Source organism: Trachemys scripta, chromosome 2, assembly GCF_013100865.1.
Source record: "Trachemys scripta elegans isolate TJP31775 chromosome 2, CAS_Tse_1.0, whole genome shotgun sequence".
Lineage (NCBI taxonomy): Eukaryota > Metazoa > Chordata > Testudines > Emydidae > Trachemys > Trachemys scripta.
Genome location: NC_048299.1, coordinates 194088046 through 194100536, shown reverse-complemented (window position 1 = coordinate 194100536; position 12491 = coordinate 194088046). Strand labels below are relative to the sequence as shown.

Here is a 12491-nt window from a genome sequence, read left to right as displayed (position 1 = left end):
TTGCCCAGCCCAGACATCCAGTCCCATGTTGGGTAGGAACTTAATTTTAAAGAGCCTGACTAGACTGTCCTTTGAATCTATAATCCCTTGTTCGTTCACACACCTGTCAATGAAAACGGCATTTCTGGTCGCCATCACCTTGGCAAGGAGAATAGGGGAAATAGTGACATTTATTGTGCACCCCAGTTTTACGGTTTTCTTTAACGACAAGGTTACTCTCGGGCCACACCCAAAGTTCATACCCTAGATGACTTCATCTTTTCACATGAACCAACCAGTTCACCTCCTGACCTTTTATCCTTAACTTTACCATGATAACAGAGGCCATACTACACATGCTAGATGTTAGGGAAAGCCCTGGCCTTCTACCTGGATAGAACAAAGGCTTTTAGGAAATCTCCTAAGCTCGTTCTTTCCGTTGCAGATCAGTCTAAAGGTGTGGCGATATCAGCCAAAGGCTCTCCAAATGGGTCTCTTACTGTATCAAATGCTGCTATCAGGTTTCCAGTATAATACCTCCATCTGGAACTTCACACACTCCACAAGGTTGGTTGCCTTCCTCAAGAATGTCCCAACTTGGAAATCTGAAGAGCAGCCACTTGGGCGTCCATGCATACCTTTGCAGAACACAATGCAATTACTGGGAACTCTGCTTCTGATGCTAGCTTTAGCAGTGCAGTATTATCATCCATAAAAGGCTCAATGCTGAAGCCCCAACGTTCTATCTGGGTACTGCTGAGGAGTCACCCACACTGGAGCACCCATAGGGACACTACTCAAAGAAGAAGAGGAAGTTACTCACCTTGTGCAGTAACAATGGTTCTTCAAGATGTCTCCCTATGGGTCCTCCACAACCTGCCCTCCTCCTCTCTACTTTGGAGTTCTTGATAAGGAGTCTGTGGTAGAGAAGGAACTGAGGGTAGCTCACCTACACAGCACTAAATAGCCTTGAGGCAGAGCATGAGGTGGAGGAATTCACGTGCAGGCGGACGGATACTGCTACCAAAGATCTCCAATCAGAAGCACATGGACGCAGATACACCTATAGTAAAACACCGATAGGGGGACACATCTCGAAGAACCATTGTTTCTGCGCAAGGTGAGTAGGGAATGATGCAGCTACTCAGTATTTATTTTTATCTTCATTCAAAATGTGGCCTGATCTCTTACTGTATTATATAAAAATACTAAGTGTCGTAGCACAATATTACTGAAAAATTGCTTACTTTCTCTTTTTTGCCATATAATTATAAATCAATTGGAATATAAGTATTGTACTTACATTTCAGTGTATAGTGTGGAGAGCAGTATAAACAAGTCATTGCCCGTATGAAATTTTAGTTTATACTGACTTCATTAGTGCTTTTTACATAGCCTGTTGTAAAACTAGGCAAATATCTAGATGAGTTGTTGTAACGCCCGGAAGACCTCCGCATACCCCCAGCGGTAAGTGTACCACGGGTTGAGAACTACTGGTGTACATCACCATGGTATCTGAAGCTTGCAAACATTAGCTTATCTTGATTGCTACCTTGTGAGATAGCAGATCATTATTCCCAATGTACAAATGGGGAATTGAGGCTTAGGGAGACAGAGGCCAGATTTTGCAAATGTCACCTCTAATTGAGGTCTTAAGTTGAGACACCTAGTGCCGACTTTTCAAAGTACTCCAGCATTATATAGCACTATATGTTCAAAGTACTGTACAGATATAATTAATGGGTTAATATATCCCCATTTTACTTATTGAGTGGGAATTGACAAAGGCAGTATGAACTTCCCCAAAGCCACACAGGAGAGTCAGTGGCAGAGCGATTATTAGGACTTTGGACCTCTTAGCTCTCAACTCTAGGCTCATTCGTCCAGGCAATGTTGTTTTTACTACCAAAGTTGCTGAGGATCCACATTTTGCATTTGACTTCATTTGTTGGTGTTTAGTGCTCAGAATTTCTGTGGATCAGGCCCCAGGCATCTCAAGTTGGCCATCCAGAAACAGAGGAACACACAATTAGAGACCAAACTTGGTTTAAGTGACTTGTCCAGCTTTATAAAAGTAGGGATAGAATCCAATTCTCCAGGGTGGCATTCTACTGCTTAAACATGAGATCATACTTTATTTTCTGCAATCCTTTGTCTTATTCATGGTACACTTTCCAACTTCTACAAGAGATAAAACTGGGTCCCATAGGCCAAGGCCTCCTTCGACCAAAAGGGCTAATGTGATCTTTGGATATATAAACAGGGGAATCTTGAGTAGGAATAGAGAGGTTATTTTACCTCGGTATTTGGCACTGCTGTTGGAATACTGTGTCCAGTTTGGTGTCCACAATTCAAGAAGGATATTGATAAATTTGAGAGGGCTCAGAGAAGAGCCATGAGAATGATTGAAGGGTTAGAAAACATAACTTATAGTGACAAACAGATTGAGCTCTTTCGGCCTAACTTGACAAAGAAGTTTGAGGTGATTTAATTAGTCTTTAAGCACATACATAGGGACCAAGTACTTGATAATGGGCTTTTCAATCTAGCAATGGTATAACATCATCCAATGCCTGGAATTTGAAGCTAGACAAACTCGAGTGTAAATTTTTAACTGTGAGGATAAATAACCATTGTACCAATTTATCAAGTTTTGTGATGGTCTCCATCACTGATCACTTTTAAATCAAGATTGGATGCTTTTCTGAAAGAGATGCTTTTGAAATTATTTTGTAAGTTCTGTGGCCTGTTATACAGAAGGTCAGACAAGATGATCATAATGGACCCCTCTGACTTCAGAATCTATGAATCTGTGTGACTACCCTGAAGACTGCCCATTCTGTTCACTGAACGAGAATGGCTTTGTAGGGGTTTGGGGTGGGTGTGGAACGTAAGTAATGATTAAAGACTAATACAACTAACTCTGCTCCCTTGTGGATATGCATGGCATTCCTAACTGTTTCTATTGTGAAGATAAAATTGCCAGAAAATCTCAAATGTCCAAATCAATTTGAAGACAAATTTTCTTTCTTTAGTCTGAAAACAAACTTTTGCTTAATATCTCTATGCAACTCCTTTAGGAGACTATCTTCTTAAAGCATTTTTAGAAAAAATATAGTGTAGCATAAAATGTTCTCATGACTGCAATGAAATAAGAGCAAATCTTGGTGTTAATTTAGTACTTAAAATATATTTTACAGTAGTTCTGAAAGCTTTACTGTTGTCATTCCTTAAGATACTGAGTTGCAGTTACAGTAGCAGACTATATTATCGGCTTTCTAGTAGGAGACCAGCCATTTGTAAAGGGCGTTGGTCTCTTAGGGTATGTCTACACTGCAATTAGATACCCACGGCTGGCCTGTGCCAGATCACTCAGGCTTGTGGGGCTTGGGCTGTTTAATTGCAGTGTAGCTTTTCAGGCTCAGGCTGCAACCGGAGTTCTGGGACCCTCCCACCTTGCAGGGTCCTAGAGCCCAGGTTCCAGCTCAAGCCCGAATGTCTACACTGCAATTAAACAACTCCTTAGCGTGAGTCTCGCTATCCTGAGTCAACAGGCACAGACCAGCATGGTGTCTGAGTGTAGACACACGCTTAGTGATAGCTACCACTTCAGTTAAATATGTACTGAAACAGTGGTGGGTGTTTTTAAAAGCACTATCAAATTCATCTTCAGCATGGTTACAAAAATGTAACTAAAAGTGTAAGTCAATGTTTCAACTGACCTGAATTGAAAAAATATTTGGGCTTTTTGGTTTGTGAGCATTCGAAATTTTAATTTTTCATCCTGATTCAGGAATAGGAAGAATTTCCAACATTTTTATGGGATGGGAAAACAATTTCTTAGATTGACAAATTGTGTACCTGTTGATCAACTTAATAACTAGGTTTCAATTTTGACCATTTTTATTTTAAAAAGGCTTTGTACTATAATTCGCTTACATTCAAAATACTGTAAAAGTTTATAATTCATTTTGTTTAGAAAATGTCAAAACATCTTGTTTAGACAACTTTGAAACTTTTTTCAAATTTGAGTTGAGAAACTGATGAAAACCAATCCCTTCCTGCAACATTTTTGTTTTGAGTAATTGGCATTTTTTAATAAAAAGACATTTTATAAAAAAAAAAAAAAAAAAAAATCCCGATTAGCTGTACTTTGCAGATCCAGGTCCAATTGCTTGCTTTACCATAGTTTTCTTGTGTAACATTGGGTAAGTCATAGTCTCTTTACCTCAGTTCTCTGTTGATAACATGGGGACAATAGTATTTCCCTGTCTCATAAGGGTGTTGTGATGTTCAGTACATTGAATATTATGACATGCATCAATACTATGGTAATAGGGGTCATTTTTATCTGTCTATATCTATCTATATCTATAGATATTATTTATATAGATATATATAATTTATACATCTCTAGCAATACAAACTTTTAATGCATTTCTGTATATCAATAGATGACGATATTGACGATGAAGAGTTCTATGACAACCAACTGGAAGCCTATTTCAAACAGCTGGTGTCACCAGAAGTGCCAAGAGGTGATTGTGAAAGACAGGAACTTTCAGAATATAGTACAGCATTGAAGCTGCCTGAAAATGGATTAAAACAGGTAAGTCTAAGCATAATGGGCTTAGGCCAACAGCTTAATGGGACTAAATCAGGGGGCTCAGATAATCTTCACCCAAGAATATTAAAGGAACTGGCACATGAAATTGCAAGCCCATTAGCAAGAATTTTTAATGAATCTGTACACTCAGGGGTTGTACCGTATGACTGGAGAATTGCTAACATAGTGCCTATTTTTAAGAAAGGGGAAAAAAAAATGATCCAGGTAACTACAGGCCTGTCAGTTTGACATTTGTAGTATGCAAGGTCTTGGAAAAAATTTTGAAGGAGAAAATAGTTAAGGACGTTGAGGTCAATGGTAATTGGGACAAAATACAACATGGTTTTACAAAAGGTAGATCATGCCAAACCAACCTGATCTCCTTCTTTGAGAAGGTAACAGATTTTTTAGACAAAGGTGTCGGAGAAAAACTGAGTTCTCACTATTTTGTTTAGGTACAGCAAGTCAGAGGCTTTATTAACTCTCACATGTGCAGAGGAGAGAGCAAGCAGGTCTCTCTCTGGTAACTAATTACAGCAAGCATTTATACCTTTCATTACAGAAATAATGAGGGACAGCTGCATTTTGTTTATACATAGGCCATCTTGATATCTCATTTCCTTACTTGTTTTGACTCTTGCCTACATACAATTAGTTTCTATACCTTATCTACACAAGGTCTTCTACACCTTATCTATACTGAGGTCACAATGACTTCTTACACAACTCTTTCTCACCCGTCTCACACAATCCTCACACAATCCTCGCTTCTACAAATCTCGCGTTATCAGGGTTATCAGGGTCACAGCTAGCTTGACTCTTGCTAACAAAGACTGTCTCTTGCTAACGAAGCCTGACTCTTGCTAACAACCATCATGCATTGCAGTTCCCTTCTACGAAGCCTGACTCTTGCTAACAACCATCATGCATTGCAGTTCCCTTCTGTCAGTTCTTTTCTCTGCTTCCACAAAGGAAACGCAGTGGATCTAATTTACCTCGATTTCAGTAAAGCATTTGATATGGTTCCACATGGGGAATTATTAGTTTAATTGGAAAAGATGGGGATCAATATGAAAATTGAAAGGTGGATAAGAAACTGGTTAAAGGGGAGACTACAGCAGGTCATAGTGAAAGGTGAACTGTCAGGCTGGAGGGAGGTTACTAGTGGAGTTCCTCAGGGGTCAATTTTGGGGCCAATCTTATTTAATCTTTTTATTACTGTCCTTGGCACAGAAAGTGGGAGTGCGCTAATAAAGTTTGCGGATGACACAAAGCTGGGGAGGTATTGCCAATACAAAGAAGGACCGGGATATCATACAGGAAGATCTAGATGACCTTGTAAACTGGACTAATAGTAATAGGATGAAATGTAATAGTGAAAAGTGCAATGTCATGCATTTGGGATTAATAACAAGAATTTTTGTTATAAGCTGGGGACTTATCAGTTAGACGTAACAGAAGAGGAGAAAGATCTCGGCGTGTTGGTTGATCGCAGGATGACTATGAGCCGCCAATGTAATATGGCTATGAAAAAGGCTAATGCAGTCTTGGGATGCATTAGGCGAGGTATTTCCAGTAAAGATAAGGAGGTGTTAGTACCGTTATACGAGGCATTGGTGAGACCTCGTCTGGAATACTGTGTGCAGTTCTGGTCTCCCATGTTTAAGGAGGATGAATTCAAACTGGATCAGGTAAAGAGAAGGGCTACTAGGATGATCCGAGGAATGGAAAATCTGTCTTATGAAAGGAGACTCAAAGAGCTCGGCTTGTTTAGCTTAACCAAAAGAAGGCTGAGGGGAGATATAAATCTCTCTCTCTCTTTCTCTCTCTAATATATATATATATATATATATATGTATGTATGTATCTCGGAGGGATAAATACCAGGTAGGGAGAGGAATTATTTAAGCTCAATACCAATTTGGACACAAGAAGAAATGGATATAAACTGGCCATCAGGAAGTTTAGACTTGAAATTAGACAAAGGTTTCTAACCATCAGAAGAGTGAAGTTCTGGAACAGCCTTCCAAGGGGAGCAGTGGAGGCAAAAGACATGTCTGGCTTCAAGACTAAGCTTGATAAGTTTATGGAGGGGATGGTCTGATGGGATAGCCTAATTTTGGCAATTGATCTTTGACTATTAGCGGTAAATATGCCTGATGGGATGTTAGATAGGGTGGCATCTGAGTTACTACAGAGAATTCTTTCCTGGATGTCTAGCTGGTGAGTCTTGCCCACATGCTCAGGGTTTAGCTGATCGCCATATTTGGGGTCTAGTAGGAATTTTCCTCCAGGGCAGATTGGCAGAGGCCCTGGGGGTTTTTCGCCTTCCTCTGTAGCGTGGGGCATGGGGTCACTTGCTGGAGGACTCCCTGCACCCTGAAGTCTTATAACTATGCTTTGAGGATTTCAGTGGCTCAGAAATAAGTCAGGGGTTTGTTGCGGGAGTGGGTGGGTGAGATTCTGCGGCCTGCGTTGTTTAGGAGGTCAGACTAGATGATCATATTGGTCCCTTCTGACCTTGAAGTCTCTGAGTCTATAATTCAAGGCTCCGTATGCTTAAAGGCTTTTTAAGTCTGTGTGATAAATGACTGTTAATCCTCTTCTAGTACACATTAGGTTTTCAGTGCTTCCAGCCTTTTTCAGAAAACAGTCCTTCGGTAAAAGGAGGATTTGTCTTCAGTATATTAATTTAAAGGCCTAATACAAAAATATAAATAAATAGTTTTGTTCTAAATTTCTTAGATCCTGTTTCCATTTCCATTTAGGTTTCCCTTCAAGAGAAAAAGATATAAAATGGGCAAGCAGCCTGCTAGTCAGACTCTCCCCCTGCTTTGCTTGCTTTCTTTCTCTTCCTGGTGCATAGAGCTAAGAGCAGATGCAGCAGTCAGTTACACTAGTTCCTATGTCCAGGATTGTGGCAGGCAAGGAGAGTTTGCTCAGGCTATGGATACACTAGAGAGCTTACAGTGGTACAGCTGCATCGGCGCAGCTGCACCACTGTAAGCTCTCTAGTGTAGCTGCTCTAAGTCAATGGGAGAAGCTCTCCTGCTGACATAGCACTGTCTGTTCTAGAGCTTGCTTGTGTGTGTGTGTGGCTCCCTTTAATGGACAGCCAGCCAGTTAGCTGTAAAATCCCTCTTGGTAGCTGTTCTCTACTTGCTTTACCAGTAATGGGTTAAAACGTCCTCCTGGTGTGTGTGGGTTTAAAAAAAAAAAAAAGTGGGCACCTGACCAAAAGAGGGAAAGCTAAAACTTCTTAAAATTGGGAAAGAAACTTTCCCTTTGTCTGTTGTTCTCTCTGGGATGACGAGACGGGACAGCAGGAATGCTGTGTAAAGTTTTAAACCAGATATGAAAATCATCAGATCATATCTAGAACTACTTTTAACATCCCAAATATGTAAGTAAATTAGGAATGTTTAGGAAGACGTTATTAGGTTTATTTCTGTTTGTTTTTTTTAAGGCTTGTGGACTCCTCTGTGCTAACACCAGATGCTTTTGTTTGCTTGTAACCTTTAAGCTAACCCCCAAGAAAGCTATTTTGGGTGCTTAATTTTTGGAATTGCTCTTTTAAAAATCTAGCAAAAGCCTGAGTTCCAGATGTATTTTCTTCTTTTTTGTTTTTAATAAAATTTACCTTTTTTTAAAAACAGGATTGGATTTTTGGTGTCCTAAGAGGTTTGTGCATGTTTGATAAGCTGGTAGCAAAAGCTAATTTCCTTTGGGGAAAAAGCTGAGAAAGAAAACAGAGGGGGGATGAAAGAACTTGAGGGTACCCCACAGGGAGGAATTCCCCAGTGCTCTTTCCTGGATCCAAAGGATTTTTTTCATTTGGGTGATGGCAGTGTTTACCAAGCCAAGATCAGAGAAAAGCTGTAACCTTGGGAGTTTAATACAAGCCTGGAGTGGCAAGTATTAATTTTTAAAATCCTTGTGGGCCCCACCCTCTGTATTCAAAGTGACAGAGTGGGGATTCGGCCTTGACAGCTTAGGTCAGTGTAACTTGTGTCGCTCGGGGGGTTGCTTATTCACACCCTGAGTGACATAAGTTATACCAACATAAGTGGTAGTGGTATAGACATAGCCCAAGTGACAGGCAGATGGTTGTCTTTCGGGGTTATGGGAAATAGGTTGGGATAATTGGTGAGACATAAGCATGCCGTTTCCAACAGGGTAGGGCACTATCTTGGAGTGTAGACTTTGCTTTGTTTACATTTTTTTTCTTTTACATCAATTCTTCCTCTGTCCTTCTTTTGTGCATTTTCCTGGCATTCTTCTTACCACTGGTGGGCACTAGGGGCAGAGAAGCCCGTGGGTTCAGTTCTGTTGGTGCTGCTGTATCTCCTAAAGAAGAAAACTATAATCATCTGTGTCCAGTTCTTTTTTTCTCCTGTGGGATGGCTGGGAGCTTATAATCAGGGAGGGGGTTGTTCTCTGATGATTGACTTTTGCAAAAAAGTGATGTCAGTAGAAAAGCCTTTCCACCAGTCTGTCTGAGTCTTCTAAATTGGCCTTCGCAATATGGACCAAGAATTCCTCAAAACAAAGTCCTTTGCTTAAATGAAAAGGACTACATTTCTGAACAGCCTAGGGCTAAGTCCTTAAAGGCTTAATGTTATTCTAGGATGTGAATATATGAAGTTGGATCATCTTGGTTAGCTTGATCTAATGCATTCTGAAATGTTACTGAGCACAGGGGAAGTTTGTAATTTAGCTAAACTAGACAAATTAAAGCCAACTTGCCAGTTTGGCACGTGCAGAAGTACAACTTGCGTTGTCTTTAGTAGTGTTTTTTTAAGTAGATCTTAGATCAAGCTAGCTAACGTGATCTAACATCATACCTTTTTAAGGAATTGTCTTGACTAGGATTTAGAGACTCAGTTTAGAGATAGTATGACAAAGTTCTGTCCTTGACTCTGTGGGTCCTGCGTTTCCTGGCGGATTTTGCTAGCCTCAGAGGCTCACTGTGACCCTCCACATAGCCCTTGTCTCTCTAGAGGCAAGGGTCAGTCTACTGAGCCATTTTCATCATAAGCCAGCAAGGGAGGTGAGGAGAAATAACCCTTCCTCACACAGTCTCTGTTGTCTCCCAGTATCAGTGATTAATCAGGGAGGAGAGTGGGGGAGCCCAGGCCTGCCCTCTACTCCAGGTTCCAGCCCAGGGACCCTAAACTTAGCAACTATGGAAGCTCCCTTTTTGGAAATAGGGCGTGTACAATTCCCTGGGCTACTTCCCCACAGCAGCCCCCACTCAATATCTTCTTCACAGTTATCTCAGGGCCTCCTTCCTTGCACCTGAAATGGATTCGTACTACTTCGTTCCTCCAACAGCTCCCTCCTATAGCTCCTGACACCCACACTGCACTGACTAACTGGGAGGCTTTTAACTAGTTCTAACCAGTCCTTGATTGGTTTCAGGTGTCCCAATCAATCTAGCTATCTCCACTGCCTTCTAGAAGGATCTTAATTGGCCCCAGGTGTCTTGATTAGCCTGGAGCAACTGCCATTTGGTTACCATGGTACAAGGGATTTGTTTAGCCTGGGGCTAACATACCTGTTCCTCACTACTTTACTGTAGCCATCTGGCCTTGCCCCATCACAATAGGTGTAACCATTTTTCTGTCTATTATAGTCTTCTCTACAAATTCCTCATCCCATCCCAAATGCCTGTTTCAAGATAGTGAGATATCTCTCAGGCTAAGGGTTCAGGGTCCTCTGAAGACTACTGGAAGAAGGAGCTCCTCAACTGTGACTAAGCAAATTTATAGTGGACTGCCAACTCTACTGTAGTTAAGCTTTAGACCAGCTTTCTGTTTAAAGCTCAACTCTAGGTGCTCTAAAATCTGCATGGTTGCTTGAATTGCCCTGAAATTTGATGCGTCCCATAGGACATGCAGGGTAGAGTTAATAATCCAAATAATTTCATCAGCCTCACAGGGGAAAAAAGCTTTCTGATGGCTCATGGTCTTTACCAACATATTTTTTGCCCAAGATAAGATTCAAACCAGAGCTGTGATCGTTGCATCAGGGTCTCAGTTGCTTGAGAGTTACCTCCAAAGAGTGCATGCCACCCACTAGCCCTTTGGAGAAGCAAAAATCCCATTATTAACAAAAGTTTAAACATACCTAACACTCTTGAACTAAACTGAGTACATTGAGCATGCATAGAGACACAAGAGTGTGTGTAGCCTTGAAAGCGTCACAGCAGCTGGGGAGAGCTCAAGGGTCCTTTGTGTCAGTAGTGGGGCACAGAGCTGGCCTTGCTAATGGGATTGTCATCAGTGAGGTGTGGCATGAGAGCAGTCTGTGAATCATGGGTTAGTGAAAGTATAATGTAAGAGTTGGGGGCTGTAAGATTTAACAAGTGGGAGGGTTGTTTCTGGGGAGAAGGCTTAGTGTTTGAGAATAGAACAGATGTAGGCAGCTCCTGTTCAGTACAGCTCACCTAAAAATGGTGAAATAACTATAACTTTTAATCCCAGGAGTCTTTGGGGAACGTGTGATTTTCCCAATGTTTGTCTGAATGGCAATCAGGGCTTGCCTGATTTTCTCTGAATACAGAGGAGAATTTCCCTTACAGGAAGCTATCCTTCCTCTGAAACTGTACCTATTACCCATAAACTACTTACCTTTATGACCTAAGTTTTGAATTTAACAGCCCCTACAAGATCTTTTGTCTCGTAGTGGTTAAGCCTATTTCCTATTCTTTCCATTTTCACCTTGGACAAAGTCTCCCATTCCATTTTTCCACTTGGTCTGTACAAGTGGTAAATAGCATTTACCTTGACTTGATATTTAAAGGTCTTTTGAAGTAACGTAAGAAAATTTTCATGTTCTAAAGGGCTTTGAATCATTTTTTTTTTCAGTATATTGGGGGCCACAGGAAGGTCATTACAGTCTCCAAGTGAACGTCCTCATGTTTAAGACAGTATTTTGGCATTCTATACCCCCAGAAGGAGAAATCCCTTCTTGAGGGAATTAAAGGCTGCTCCAGGGACCATATCTGGGAATGGTGTGCATATTACCTTACAGTAACTACAGAGCAGTGAGGTGGCCCTATTTCACATGTTTCATTATGTTGAATGTTGCTGCACTTGCTGATTCAGCGTTTAGAATTACATTAATGTTAAATAGTCCTTCTTGGGGTTCTGTGTGGATGGAATGGGAGTATTATTTGAAGAAACCTTGCTGATCTACCAAGCCTTGTTCCATTGCTTTTCTAAAGTTTAAGGAAATGCATGGTGTGTGTTTTTGTGGTTTTTTTTTTTTTTTGCACAGTATTTTCATAATATTTACTACATTAATCTGCAAGACCCTTAGCTAAAGTATCTTGTAATATTTGTCTGCAGAAACTATTGTAGCTGTAACATCAGATTAACATCGGGGATTATAACATGAAAGTGAACAGTGTACTTCTGGTCAAATTCAATATTGTGGAGGCAGTGACTGTTAAGAATAATCAAATGTTGTTACTATAGCTGAATTGTAAATGTTAATGCATTAGGAGAATTTCCAAGTGCCTCACATTCACCAAGCTGCCACAGGAATGGATTCTGCAACTGCTAGTGATGAAGATTCACATGAATTGGAGAAAGCTGGACATAATGTACAAAGAGAACCATTCTTGCCAAAAACGGTAAGATAATTGGTATGTAGGACTGTTTGATGATAAATCTTATTAAACTGTCTTCTTCATTATCTAAATAACCTCCCTTGGAACAGACGCCTGAAAGTAAGTTTGAAAGCTGGTAAGTGACTAAGCTAACAGGGATAGTATTTTTCCTCATCAGAAAGTTTATTAAAATTGAATAACTCTTAATCTTAAATCTTTGCACAAATGTTATTTTGTAAATGGTTTACTGTTAACTTGAACAACTCTGTAGATTTATCTAATGTAGCTCTG

General features: G+C 40.5%; 1 protein-coding gene across 1 annotated transcript in view; it reads left to right on the top strand.

The window, feature by feature from the left end:
* Nucleotides 1-12491, top strand: part of LOC117871808 (centrosomal protein of 192 kDa-like) — a 205750-nt gene that overhangs the window by 50229 nt on the left and 143030 nt on the right. Inside the window, exons 17-18 of the mRNA XM_034759567.1 lie at nt 4434-4588; nt 12093-12224. Of these exons, the coding sequence (XP_034615458.1) occupies nt 4434-4588; nt 12093-12224 (287 nt within the window). The remainder of the gene's footprint in view (nt 1-4433; nt 4589-12092; nt 12225-12491) is intronic.